At 51.4% G+C, this 12,292-nt stretch overlaps 1 protein-coding gene across 3 annotated transcripts in view; it reads left to right on the top strand.

Annotated features, from left to right (window-relative positions):
- The first annotated feature begins 1,064 nt into the window (after positions 1–1,064).
- The window catches only part of NTN4 (netrin 4), a 47,570-nt gene continuing 36,342 nt past the window's right edge, over positions 1,065–12,292 (top strand). The window contains exons 1-2 of one of the 3 annotated variants that reach the window (XM_038153993.1): positions 1,065–1,196; positions 4,704–5,233. In XM_038153993.1, coding sequence (XP_038009921.1) covers positions 1,139–1,196; positions 4,704–5,233 — 588 coding nt within the window. In that variant the 5' untranslated portion in view covers positions 1,065–1,138. Of the gene's footprint in view, positions 1,250–1,271; positions 2,051–4,703; positions 5,234–12,292 lie in introns of those variants that run through there. The other 2 variants (XM_038153995.1, XM_038153994.1) reach the window with 2 other exon arrangements.

Here is a 12,292-nt window from a genome sequence, read left to right as displayed (position 1 = left end):
CTTTCTTCTACCTTTTAAGGTAAAGACATAGAGATAACACTGTCCAGTCAGATGATTGTGCGCTAAATACTTTTCAGTGAGCATTTTGGTGATGATATAATCCTAGCAGCTCAGAATGCTCGTTTGTAATGCATTACAGGAGACAGCGTGGTAGTCTTAGAACACTGTTATGCTGATTTTTAAAACGGAATAGTCCTCAAGTTGTCCAAGTTCAAAGTGCAGAGAATGACATATTGTAGCCTTTTGTAGCTCTTGCAACATTCTCGCCTCCCAGATTAGATTTAGGTAAGTAAAAAAAATGACTGCTCAGAAGTGCTCCACCCTTACTCTCTTAATGGTCCTTCGCTGAGACCTAAAAAGGTAGTGGTCTGGGGGCGAGCAGTGGATGTCACTATGTCTTTTCCTATTTTCAGAGCCCAAAACTGTTGTTGCGGTATGGTGACCGGCGCTATCGAACCCATCAGACCATAGGGGAGCTAAGCCATAGACTGCCAATTCCCAAGAAAGAAGGGAAAACCTCTCACGTTTACGTGGCTCCATCGCTCGGTTACCAGAAAAGCCGATAAAACAAGTAACGTCTTCAAAGCTGAGCGACCCGGGGTTACTTGTGGCAAATTAAGTCCCTCTTTTGAAACCGAGCCGGGCCGGAGGAAGGCTGCCTTTGGCAGCTTCACTTCCACTCTCTGTGCCCAGACAGCGCGCCCGGGCTCGGAAGCCGAAGCCTCCGGGCACCGGCGAGGGGTAGCCCCTGTCCCGGGGGATCGCGGATCCCTCCCTCTGGCTCCGGGCACCAGCCCGCCCGCCTCGGGCCGCCGCGGCGGAGCCGCTGGGGCTGCGGGGCCGGTGCGCGGGGTGTGCGTGGGCGTGCGGAGGGGCGCCCTCCGCTGCAGTACCGCGCCCGGCCGCGCACCGGCAACAGCCCCCCGCGGCGCGGCGGCCCCGGCGGGCGGGCCGGGCGGCGGCGGGCGGGGCGGGGCGCGGGGCGGCGCGCGGGCGCTGCGCGGCGGGCGGCGGGCGGCGCGGGGCGGCGCGGTGCGCGGCGGGCGGCGGTGCCGCGCGGGGCGCTGATGCCGCGCGGGGCCGGTCGCGCCGCGGGGCGGCGGGGCGCGCAGGGCGGGCGGCCACGGGGCGCTCGGCCATGGGGCGCGGGATGCGGCTGGCGCTGCTGCTGCTGGGCGCCGCCGCCGCCGCTGCAGGTGGGTCGTGACCGGCCGCGCTCGGCGTTCTCCGTCCTCCGCGGGCGTGCGAGGTAGATACGCGCCGCGCCGCGTGTGCGTGTGCGGGTACGCGCGTGTGCCGGAGCGTCCGCGCCCGTGTGCGCGGGGTACGCGGGCGTGCGCACGCACGGGGAGCCGCACGGGCGTGTGCGCGCTGTGCTCGCACGCGTCGGTCCCTGTCCGCACGTGTCCGCGCACACGCACATAGGCGGCTGCGTACGCGCGGATGTGCGCGCAGGCTGGGGCGCGCGTCGGTCCCGGCGTGCGCGGATGGGGGTGGAAAGGCAGCGGCCGGGATGCGCGGCCGCCCCGCGCCCCGCGCCGCAGACAAAGAGGGGTCCGGCCGCGCCGCACCGCGCTGTGCTGCGCGGGGCCGCCCCTGCCCGCGGAGCCGCCGGCGAGGCCGGGTGGGCTCGGGCCGGGGCTTCGGGGGACGCCGCGGAAGCGGGGCCCGGCTGCGGAGCGCTGCGGGAGGCAGTGGCGGGGCGCTGCGGGCTCCGCAGACGCTTAGGGCGGCAGACCCCCGAGTGGTCGGGGTGCGGAGGAGGGCGGACAGGGTTTCCAAAGCCCCTTCCCGCAGCGTAAACACTTCGCGCTCAGAGCTGCCCGCAGCGGGGTCCCGCAGCAGACACGCTCGGGCACAAACAGTTTGCGTAACGCTTCCTCGGCCGGGTGCAAGTCGAGTGCCAAATTTCTTTTTTAAAAAGAAGAAAAAAACTCTGATGGGAAACAAACATTTAATCAGGCGCAAGATATAAACGAAACATCACAAGGCATGTGTTGCTAAAATGCTTAAGCAGGAAGCATATGATTTTCCATGGATGTTTTCCCAGGTGAGTCATGGTGTTTGCTGCATGCTCTTACTCATTTCTGAAGATCCCAGTCCGATGGCATGTACAGTAGATAGAATGGGAAGATTTAGTCGGGCAGATGCATTAAGTGCAATAGGGAAAAGCACCTTTTCCAGTGCTGTGGCAGACCCGTTGTGAACTTGTGACTGCCAGCATAGAAATCTCTATGCTCTCTGTTTGTCCTTTTACTGAATTCCTGTGGCAGCCAGTGTTACACTAGAAAGCTGTCACTTTTCATAACATGAAGTGCTCTGCATCGGTCATGCAACTCTTTTCCAATTCAAGTGAAAACAAACACCCTTTCAAAGGGGGTTTCCTCTCCCTCCTTTCTGCCCCTGGGACCCACGTCTGTGTGCCAGCAGCATTTCTCAAACCCTGCTGAAGCCAAGGTCCCTTGCCCCAGATCTGATCCCGGTGAGGAAGGGACCCTCAGTGCCTGGCCCGAAGACAACTGCAGTCAGTGACCGTGCATGACCAGGGCTGGAGCACACCCCGAGCTGGGAGCAATCAAATACTCTCAGCTCCCGGGGTCTGACATGGGATTTGGTAGCCAACCCCTCCCAGCTGGGCTCAGGCAGAGCCTTGTCCCTGCCCTGGGGCCATCAACGACAGCCCTACCACCAACTGCAGTCCCCGGGAAACCTCCCATTGACCAGGTCCTCCTCCACTGCATTCCTGGAGGCAGCAGTCTGGTGTGTAAAAAACAAAAGGACCTGATAAACACAAACAGTAATCTCAACCTGTCTGAGGGGGCTGACTGAGCCCTGCTCTTCCTACCACTTCCCAAATCTGCTTTGCAATCCCACAACTGAGGGAACCACAGTGAATGTTCATCTATTTGTGTAGCGGCCAACTGCACTGTGTTATACGTAAGCCAAAGAATCCAGGAAAGCAGCCAAAGACATAAATTAGGCCAACTACTGGCTAGCCTAACTGATAATATGATAATAGCACTTAACTTACCTACCCCTCAGGAGAGCTACATAGGTTAGTTAATGTTTATACCACGCTTTGAAAAGGATGTTCGGGAGTTGTAGGTGATATTACATTGACCTTACAGTTCTATTTGTTTACTTTTCTGGAGCAAACATATTCACCCAGTTACTATAGGTCATCTCCAACACAGCCTTACCGGCACACTCTGGGAAGCTGACTTGACTGAGCATTTCTTGTTCACTAAAACTTTCCCAAGACTGCTTACCCAGTGAAATCCAGAGACTGGATTCAGAAGTGCTTTGTACTGGGTGCATAGCAAGCAGTGCTCCACAGCTGTTCTGAGAAAATGTTGTAGAAAACCCATATAGAACTTTTGTGGTAAAAATTATTTTTATCCAGGGTGCTTGAGGAGTGGCAGAAGTGGGGGATGCTGCCAGGCTTGGAAGGCTTAGCACTGCTAGTGCATAACATAGCTTAATTGCAACTATGACACTGTAGGCAAAAGCTGAATAAGCCCCAGATAAAGGATTTGTTAGATGCTAAACTGAAATGACCTTCAGACATAACAAAAATGCCAAGAAGAAGACATTAATTGATGCACAAAGCTGACTGTGTGTGACTGGCCTGGTGATAAAGAAGACATTATGCACCTCAGATGCTTTGACCTCCACACATTCAAGTCAACAGAGATTTTTTTTTAATATTAAACAATTCCCCAAGTACCACTTTGACCTACTCTGAAATTTATTAATAAAAAGTTGGAGAGCCCCTAATCAAGCATTGCTGCACCAAGATTTGCATTGATTACACGTGAGAGTTACATGATTTCTCAGTAAAGCCCATGGTGATTTTATTTTTCTTTGACTCTAGAACTGTGGATTTTAAAATTGACAGGACTTCCAGAAGAGCTTGAACAAAAACCACAGAGCCTCAGCTGTGTGGCAGCTTGCCAGAATAATTTCAACCGAAACTTTTTTTTTTCTTCCATTTACACTCACCAGCAACAGCCTTTCCAAACTTAAGCCGTGCTACAATTAAACACTGGTGTCAGCAGCAGTTTCTGATTGTGGGAAAATTTGGGGTAGGGGTGGAGTGGTGGGAAAGGGGGTGAAGACTTGAGGTCCTTGCTGGCAGGTGACATTCCCGTGGGCTCTCGCATCCCCAACACCTGATGCGCCGCACGGTGGGCTGGGTCGCAGCAGTGCTGTCCCCCACGGCAGTCTCCTGGCCTCGCGGCAGCATGCTGACTCGTCGGCAGCCTGCCTTTCTTCTGCTTTTCTCCGCTTCCCCAGGGCCACCTGGATCCCTTTGGAGGCCTTGGGGCACGGGTGGCATGGCCCTGAAGCCCCAGCCCTGCTCTGGTGCCCAGGGGCGGGAGGGCCGGGCGTACTCATCTCTCTCCCTGTCTGCTGCCCGCTCTGCATCTCTTGATAGGTAGGGATCTTCCCAAGTGCAGGGAAACCGTGAAAGATTTTTAGGGTGGCTTTTTCAGATTTTATAGACGCACTGAGCTCCACAGAGGGGAGAGCTGAGCAGCAGTGCCACACTGTCCCACAGCCCCTCCAGGGCTCGGTGGGTACCAGCGGCACACGCTGGCGGCGGGGGCAGCATCCCGCTAGCCGCGGGACGCGTCTGCTCGGACGGGGCGAGGTGCTCCCACCCGAGGAGCCGCCTCCAGCCCCCGCTCTGTGCCCCGCAGGTCTGGGCGGCGCGGCGGCAGCGAGCAGTCCCTGCGAGAAGGCCTGCAACCCTCGGATGGGCAACCTGGCGCACGGGCGGGCGCTGCGCACCGAGACGTCCTGCGGCCGCGGCGCCGCCGAGCCCTTCTGCAGCTACAGCGAGGACGCGGAGCGGCGCTGCCGGCGCCCCTCGTGCGGCCGCTGCAGCGGGGCGCACCCGGGGCTGGCGCACCCCCCCGCCGCCATGGCCGACTCCCCGTTCCGCCTGCCCCGCACCTGGTGGCAGGCGGCCCGGGATGCCCCCCGCGAGACCATCCGCCTGGACCTGGAAGCCGCCTTCTACTTCACTCACTTGATTATGGTCTTCAAGTCGCCCAGGCCGGCTGCCATGGTGCTGGAGCGCTCCCAGGACTTCGGCGAGACGTGGAAGCCTTACAAATACTTTGCTGCTAACTGTTCGGCCGCCTTCGGGCTGGAGGATGACGTGAGGCAGAGAGGAGCCATTTGCACTTCCAGATATTCGAGCCCCTTCCCCTGCACTGGAGGAGAGGTAAGTCTGCCTGGGCTGGGACGAGAGAGCCCCTGCTCCGGCCCCCTTTCTCCCTTCAATCTCTGCACCCGTGTTTACGCTTCATATTTCACTGCACCGGCATCTCTTGTCATCGCACGTATTTCACAAGGCGAATTAACGTAATTCGTTCCTGGGTGATGCAGGCACCACCCTGCCTCTTGCTTTGCTGCTTTCGCAGTCCCTCTCCATTCAAAAAAATTCCTTTCTTTTCACCTGGTGAGCCCCGCTACACAACTGCAACCCGGGCACGTGCTGCTAATTCCTCAGGACTGCCAAAGGGAGCGTCACTCTGGACAGCTTTCTCCAGATCTTGCAGTCGTGTGGTTTTATGGTGATGCAAATTAACCTGACCAAAATGCAACCATGTTGAAATCAATAATCACCAGACTGACTTTTAGTAGTGACCGCCTTCACTGAGAATCAGGCGTGTAACCAGCAGAAGTAGCTACTCACCTCACACTGAAGTATGGTTCCCATGAACCAGGTTAGCCAGGTAATTTTAAAACTAATACCTTGTCTTTTTTCCTGTGCACACGCATGTGAAAAGAGCTTGAAAAAAAGGAGGAAAAACATATTTGCTGAGAAGAAAAATATAGGTGAAAGTCGGAAGATTTTCAGTATCAGAAACAGCAGATAACAAGTGACGCATTTGGAGGCGCTACCAGTAACACTCTTACCGATGTGCAATTCCGTCCCCCAGTGCTGGGGAGCTTCCCCTGCGAGCCGCGGCCATGGGGACACCCTCCTGTGTCTCCCCCACTCGTGGGGACGCATCCCCGGTCACCAGCTCTGGACTCTGCTCCCTCTAGTGGCCTAATTCAATGAACTTGCCTGAAAGCTTAGTCAAACTTAAACTTGGCCTAACACAGAGAAAAGATAAAATCTGGTTGGTGAATCAGGAGATCAGTGATATCATTGCAGTTGCTGCTGAGAACTGGTTTTGAGGTGACAGCCCGATCCTTGGAGACCAGCATTCATGCTGAGAAAAATCACGTATTCAGACCCCTTTGCAATCACTTGTGGTCACCTCTAGCCATGCTCTGGCTAGGAAGCCTCTCTGCACTCTCTGGGAGCTGTTTTTTCTCTAAAGTGCATCTGTTAGCTGTGTCCCAGGAGGCAGCCAATGTCTTGCTCTGGGAGAAGCTATTCCATGCCCTCATTAGCTGAGAAACAAGGATCTCCAGACCTGTCAGACAGATCCAGGGTGACTATTCCATTACATTTTAAATCAAATGGTGAGAAAAAGTGCTACCTTTCTTCTGCCATCTTTTGCTTGTGCTCCCAAAAAAGCTGCCTAAACTTCCTTTCAGAGTGCAATATATAAAGGGGCTTACAAGAAAGGTGGAAAAAGACTTTTCAACATGGCCTTTTCTGACAGGACAAGGGGCAACAGTTTTATACTGAAATTGATTTAGATTGGACATAAGACATTTTTTGATTATGAGGGTCCAGAGGCACTGGAACAGATTAGCTGTGAATGGCTCATCCCTGGAAGTGTTCAAGGCCAGGTTGGATGGGGCTTTGAGCAACCTGATCTACTGAAGTATGTCCCTACCCAGGGCAGGGATGTTGGACTCAATTATCTTTGAAGGTCTTTTCCCAGCCAAATAATTTGGTGGTTGTGAATCAGGGCTAACTACAAAGGAAGACCTACAAAAGGAAGGATGTATGTACACCACTGGAGTTTCTCAGGCCCTCAGTACTTGTGCCAGCCTCTGTGTCCCACCTGAATCATGAAGTTAGGCCAGCCTGTGATGGAGGACATGGAGAAATCCACTTAGGCCAGCCAGTGGGACTTCTCTTGTGTATATGATTTGCATGCTCCTTTTTTAGCTTTCCAGGGATTTTTACTCAGGGACGAGAACCCCAGGGCATCTTACAAGGCAGCATTTGCCTCACTGGTATTGGGTCCCCTGTTGCTAGTGTCCTGGTGCAGTTTTCATTGTGGTCACTGCACACCAGGATGCTGCTGTCCCTCCACACAGGATGGGGGCTGTGCCTGGAGAGAGCCTGTACAAATCCAACCTCAGGCTAGCTCCTCTCAGGGCTGGTGCAATCTGGGGACAGCAGAATCAAGGTCTTGTGTGTCGAAACCAATGCCTGTCTCATGAAGAAAAGTAATTTGGTGCTGTTTGATGCATCTGCAGTAGCATGCTGCAAAGAGAGGCTACGTACCGAGCTTGCTCCTGTGGGACCTCTTCTTTTGGCATCCCTTTAGTCTGTGTTATTGCAAAGAAGCTATAAAAGTCAAGAGCATTTACTTGTTCCAAGTTTTAAACAAATACTGCATCCAAGGGGCTGGAGCTTAGAAGATTTTGCTCACATGGTACACTTCAGTTTCCTGCACTTAAACGCCACTTTTTACCTGCAAAGTAATAGCAGCAGCTCTCCAGATGGCAAGCCTGCATGCTTAGCAAATATCACATTTAATTTATTACAGTGTGCCGCATTCCAGCAATTACTAGTAGCTGCCAATAGCAACATGTATCTGACCTAAAGAAACATCAGAATTTTGTGTTCTGTTTGGAGTTATGTTGTGCTTTACTCCCACTTTGGTAGCACCTAATTTCAGACATATGGAAACAGCAATTTCACTTGAAACAGTGGTTTCAGGCATGCAGTCATCCAAAATGTCCATGTCTGAAGGGTATTGCTCTTTACTCTGAAGGGTATTACTCATCTTCAAAGCACAACTCCAAATTCTATGAAGGCCACTGGGTTTCTTTTTTAACCTTTTAGATTTTTTTAAACTGGGATGTAACAAGTGTAACCCGTGATCCAAGCCATGTGTCACACTGTCTGTGCGCTGCTTTCTCACACTCCAGACACTTCAATGCCACATGTGCATTTCTGGGCACGGTGTTAGGGCTTGCAGGATGTTGCAGGATGCTGGGGTCTGTCTGCATGGTGCTGGCAGCTCACTCACCGCTGTCTATCCCCTTGGATGAGGAGTTTGGCTCAGGTGAGGCCTCAGGTGGTGGTGACTCACCCCAAATATCACTGGAGTTTGGCACAGAGACAACAGCTTGTTGGGCTGGTGGATTCTGGTTTTACCCTCTGTAAAGAGCAGGCACTGCTGATGTACCTGCATTTCTGCTGATTGTTAGGGTACCTGCAAGCCCCAGTTCAAGGCAGCAGTGTGCAGAACCCCGCAGTACTCAGGGGCTTAGGTCCTTTTTTCAATATATCACCTGTCTTAATTTGGATCAAAGGTGTAACTGCTTCACTTTTTATTAAAAAGAAAGATCAGACTTTATGCATTCTGCCCTCATCATCATGAGCCATTCCTTAGATGCCTACTTCAACTCTTAAGACAAAAATCCTCCCTCATCAGAATTTGCCATGATGTTGATCTTGAGGAGATTTATGGTAGTGTAGAAAACAAGCTGCCAAGCCTCTAGGTTCATTTCAAAGAGCCAGACCTCAGAAATGCTGAAATGGCTCTGGGAGATGCCTTTCATCCTTCTGTAGCAGTGTGACTCTGGGCTTGCCTATGCAGCGGTGGGACTGGGGTGCTGGAAAGCTCTGGGAGAGTGATACTTTGGGAAGGCTGCGGTCACCTCAGCTGGGTGCCACCTCAGCAGTGGGAAGCAGACGAGGTAATTGTGTCACATGCCATGTGTGGCACTTGGATGGTCTATTGATGGGTAGAATCACCTCATCAGGGGCTTGGTAAGTCCTTGCTCTTCTTTGCTACCTGTTCCTAATGCTGCAAGTCCACCAGACGTGGTTATCTCTGATGTGGATGCAGCTCCAGCCTGTGGCAGGCGAGAGATGGAGGATCAACAGCCCAGGGATGGGATTAGGAAGGAAAGGACAAATCTGGGCAGAACTGCCAAGCAAAGAGGTTGAAGGCTGTACTGATGTCAGGAGCACTGCACTAAAATGCCCTGGGTTTGGTCTAAATAGTTTTCTTGATGGAAGTAAGCCTGAGTTCACAGGTCAGCATGTGCCCAGAGACCTCAGGGGCTCTGCTGAGCTGAGCCACATGCCAGGGCAGCCTGGCTGAGGTCTGACCTCATGCAAGGAAGAACCATTGTTTCAACAACCAGCAAAGTAGTCAGTGATTTCTCTGCAGGTGTACAGAAGCCAAACAAACCAACTGAGCCTCTCCTCAGTAGGGAACAGGAAAGGAGGCAGACGGTGCCCACCTCCTGCCCTGGCATCCCAACCTTGGTACAGCCAACCCGGGTTTCCAGCAAGCTTCAGGCATCTGCCCGTTTGAGGAGTTGGATTTGCAACATTGTGAAGGAGACACATTGCCATGTCAGGGAATAATTTCGGATCAGTTGCATGCAGAGAGGTCATTATAGACATCCCCTGTGCTTAATACGGTGAATTAATTGTTTCACAAGAGCAGTTTGTTAAGCACAGGCAGAAACCTCTAAATGTTAGCCTTGTATCACCAGTGTTTTAAGAAAATGGCTGTGGCCAAGTTTTAGCCTAAATCATACAAAAATGCTACAAATGCTGAGTATTGTCATTGTTTTTCAGGGTGTAACCCTTCAGCCACATTACTGCAAGGGAAACCAGAACTGGATCCAGATCCACCAGCCAAACATAATCTGATCTAAGTAAACAAGATGCAGAAATAAATTCTTTCAGCTTCATGCTCAGACAGGAATACTAATTTTACTAGTATGCATAAAAGGCTAACTTCCCTCCCATAGTTCAGATTATATTAATATTTCCTTTTCAACACACTAATCTTAAAATTATCCTTGGCTAGGGATCACTTTTGAGGGCTCAAGGGGCCCTTAGCAGATGTTAATTCTTTAACTGTGAGTGAGAGTGACTGTCCACTCTGCAATGCAATTATCTCATTCACTTTACATTGCCATCTGTGGTCAATTCAGATTAGCTCGCCTGAGTGTCCCCATTTAGACAAGCTCCAGGATAAAAGGGCTTACTGAAGCAGAGTCTCCTTGACAAGATTTTAGTAAATTAGTAACTTATTTTAGTGTTCATCTATTCAGAATACTGCTAATAAATCACTCGGAGACCTCAACTATTGTCGCTGTTTGCTATTTATAGAAGAGGCATATTTGTAGTTTGACTATATTCCAGCAACAAATTCTGACATGCTTTTAACTTTTGAAACACCACATTGCCACTGTTTTGCTGTGGGATGCGTGTCTTACTGAGCGTTTTATTGATCTCGTGCCTTCCGTAGCGGAAAGTCCTTCGTATATTTTGCCTTTCTCTGTTACTGCATGCAGCCTGCCTCTCTTCCTTGAGGATTTGGACACCAGTCCTACTGGTTTTACCTGACATTAGCTGCGTAGAGCAGAAGTAAACTGTGTATTTCTACTCAGAAGTCTGACCATGACAGTGAGTGGTTGTAACACTCACTGCTGAAACCAATAGGAGTTAAAGATGGTCAGTAGCTTTTATATTTGAGTCCCGATTTTAGGTTGCAGAAACTTCAGCCTGGTTGGGCTTTTTTTCCTTTTAGGCCCAAATAAGCTTGGTTTTCAAGCTTATCATTGTTGTTCTTAACCAAAGCTACATTATAATTGTACTGAGGTCCTTCAAAGGTCTTGTGGGTAACAGGAGATTTGGGTTCAACCACTTGCAGGACTCCACAAAAGAACCTGGGCAAATATGCAAGAATAACCTCCAAACAGCCAGGGATGTCAACCCATTAGAGGGCTGCAAACATCTTTTTTAATTGTCCTGTGCCACTGACATCTGCACAGAGAGAAAACAAAGGCCCAAACAGATGAGAAGGAAAGAGGAATCCTGGCAGGCATGTGAGGACATGGCTAGGGAAGTACGTTTTCATGTCCTACCTCTACACTTTGCAGAAGTGCACTCTGTGGGAAAAAGACCTTTTTAAGAGTGTTTTCCTGATCATCCTGTCTTTGGAAAAACACAAATTGTTGGGCTCTGTTCAGAAATGCCGTGTGCAAAGGAGAGTGTGTTCAGCTAGGTGTTGTTGGGGGGATGGCCAAATCCTGTCCAGCTCTTTGCATTGAATCACTAAATCTAGCAAGACATGGGGACCATTGTTTCATAAGCACAAGAATAATGATTCATTAGGGAATAGTTAATGAGACAAAGTAAATGAGGCTAGGCTGGAGTCAATAAAATTATATAGGAGCCTAGAAATCTCAGGCTGTGGCAGCTGGCAGTAGCAGCACACCAGCAGGACACCATCTCACACCAGCCACCTTGCTGATGGCTGTGGTGAAGTGCATTCTTTGGTTTGGTCCTCAAGCTTTCCTTCCTGCAGGGAAGCCCATCTTCCCAAGCACTGTGGGGGGTTTCCAAGCTGGTGCAGGTTTCCAGCAGTGGAGGAGGGGAGATTTTCCCTTTAAATAATGGGGCAGCAAAAAGCGAATCGGGGAAAAGGAGAAACTTTAGCTTAGTTTTCACCTGGTTGTGACAAATCCCTCCCCCTCTCCCACAGTCCATCCTAGAGGAGTGACATGTTCCCTTATGAGGCTTCCTGGATGCTCAGCATCTCTGAAGCACAAGGGCATGTGAAGAGCAAGATGCTTCTCCAACCTGCCCCATGATCCTCTGCATGATTTCTCCCATTACAAGTAGCCCATAGGATCGCCTCCTTTTCTTCCTGGATTTCCCAGTGCTTTGGCACTTGGGGGTTGGCCCTCTGCTTGGCCAGCTCTTGAAATGCAGCCACCTCTGGGATGGAGCATAGCCAGCGTTTAACAGTGCATATCAACAGTCCTCCGTTTGGAACAGCAAGTTTCTAACAACTGCTTCTGGATCGACCTCCAATATGGCTAAAGCAAATTATTCTTTGGAGGGAGCTTGACCAGTCTGTGAAAGGGGGGATATTGTAGGCTGCCAACAGCAGGAGGGAATGGGTCCCAGGGCTCCAGGAGACCCTTTCCAAACTTCTTATGTAGGATGTGAAGAGCACTGTGCCCACATGAAACAAGAGGAGTTTGGGTAGGCAGAATTTAATTCTCTAAATTGGCATCTGGCCTTGTTAGCGGGACTATTGCTTCCCTTGAGAAAAGTGCCACGGGATTTTAACGGTGCCTCCGGAGCCTCTCTTCAGGCACTGCA

This window comes from Motacilla alba, chromosome 1A (assembly GCF_015832195.1).
Source record: "Motacilla alba alba isolate MOTALB_02 chromosome 1A, Motacilla_alba_V1.0_pri, whole genome shotgun sequence".
NCBI lineage: Eukaryota > Metazoa > Chordata > Aves > Passeriformes > Motacillidae > Motacilla > Motacilla alba.
Note: the sequence above shows the minus strand (reverse complement) of the source record. Positions and strands in the feature narration are given on the sequence as shown.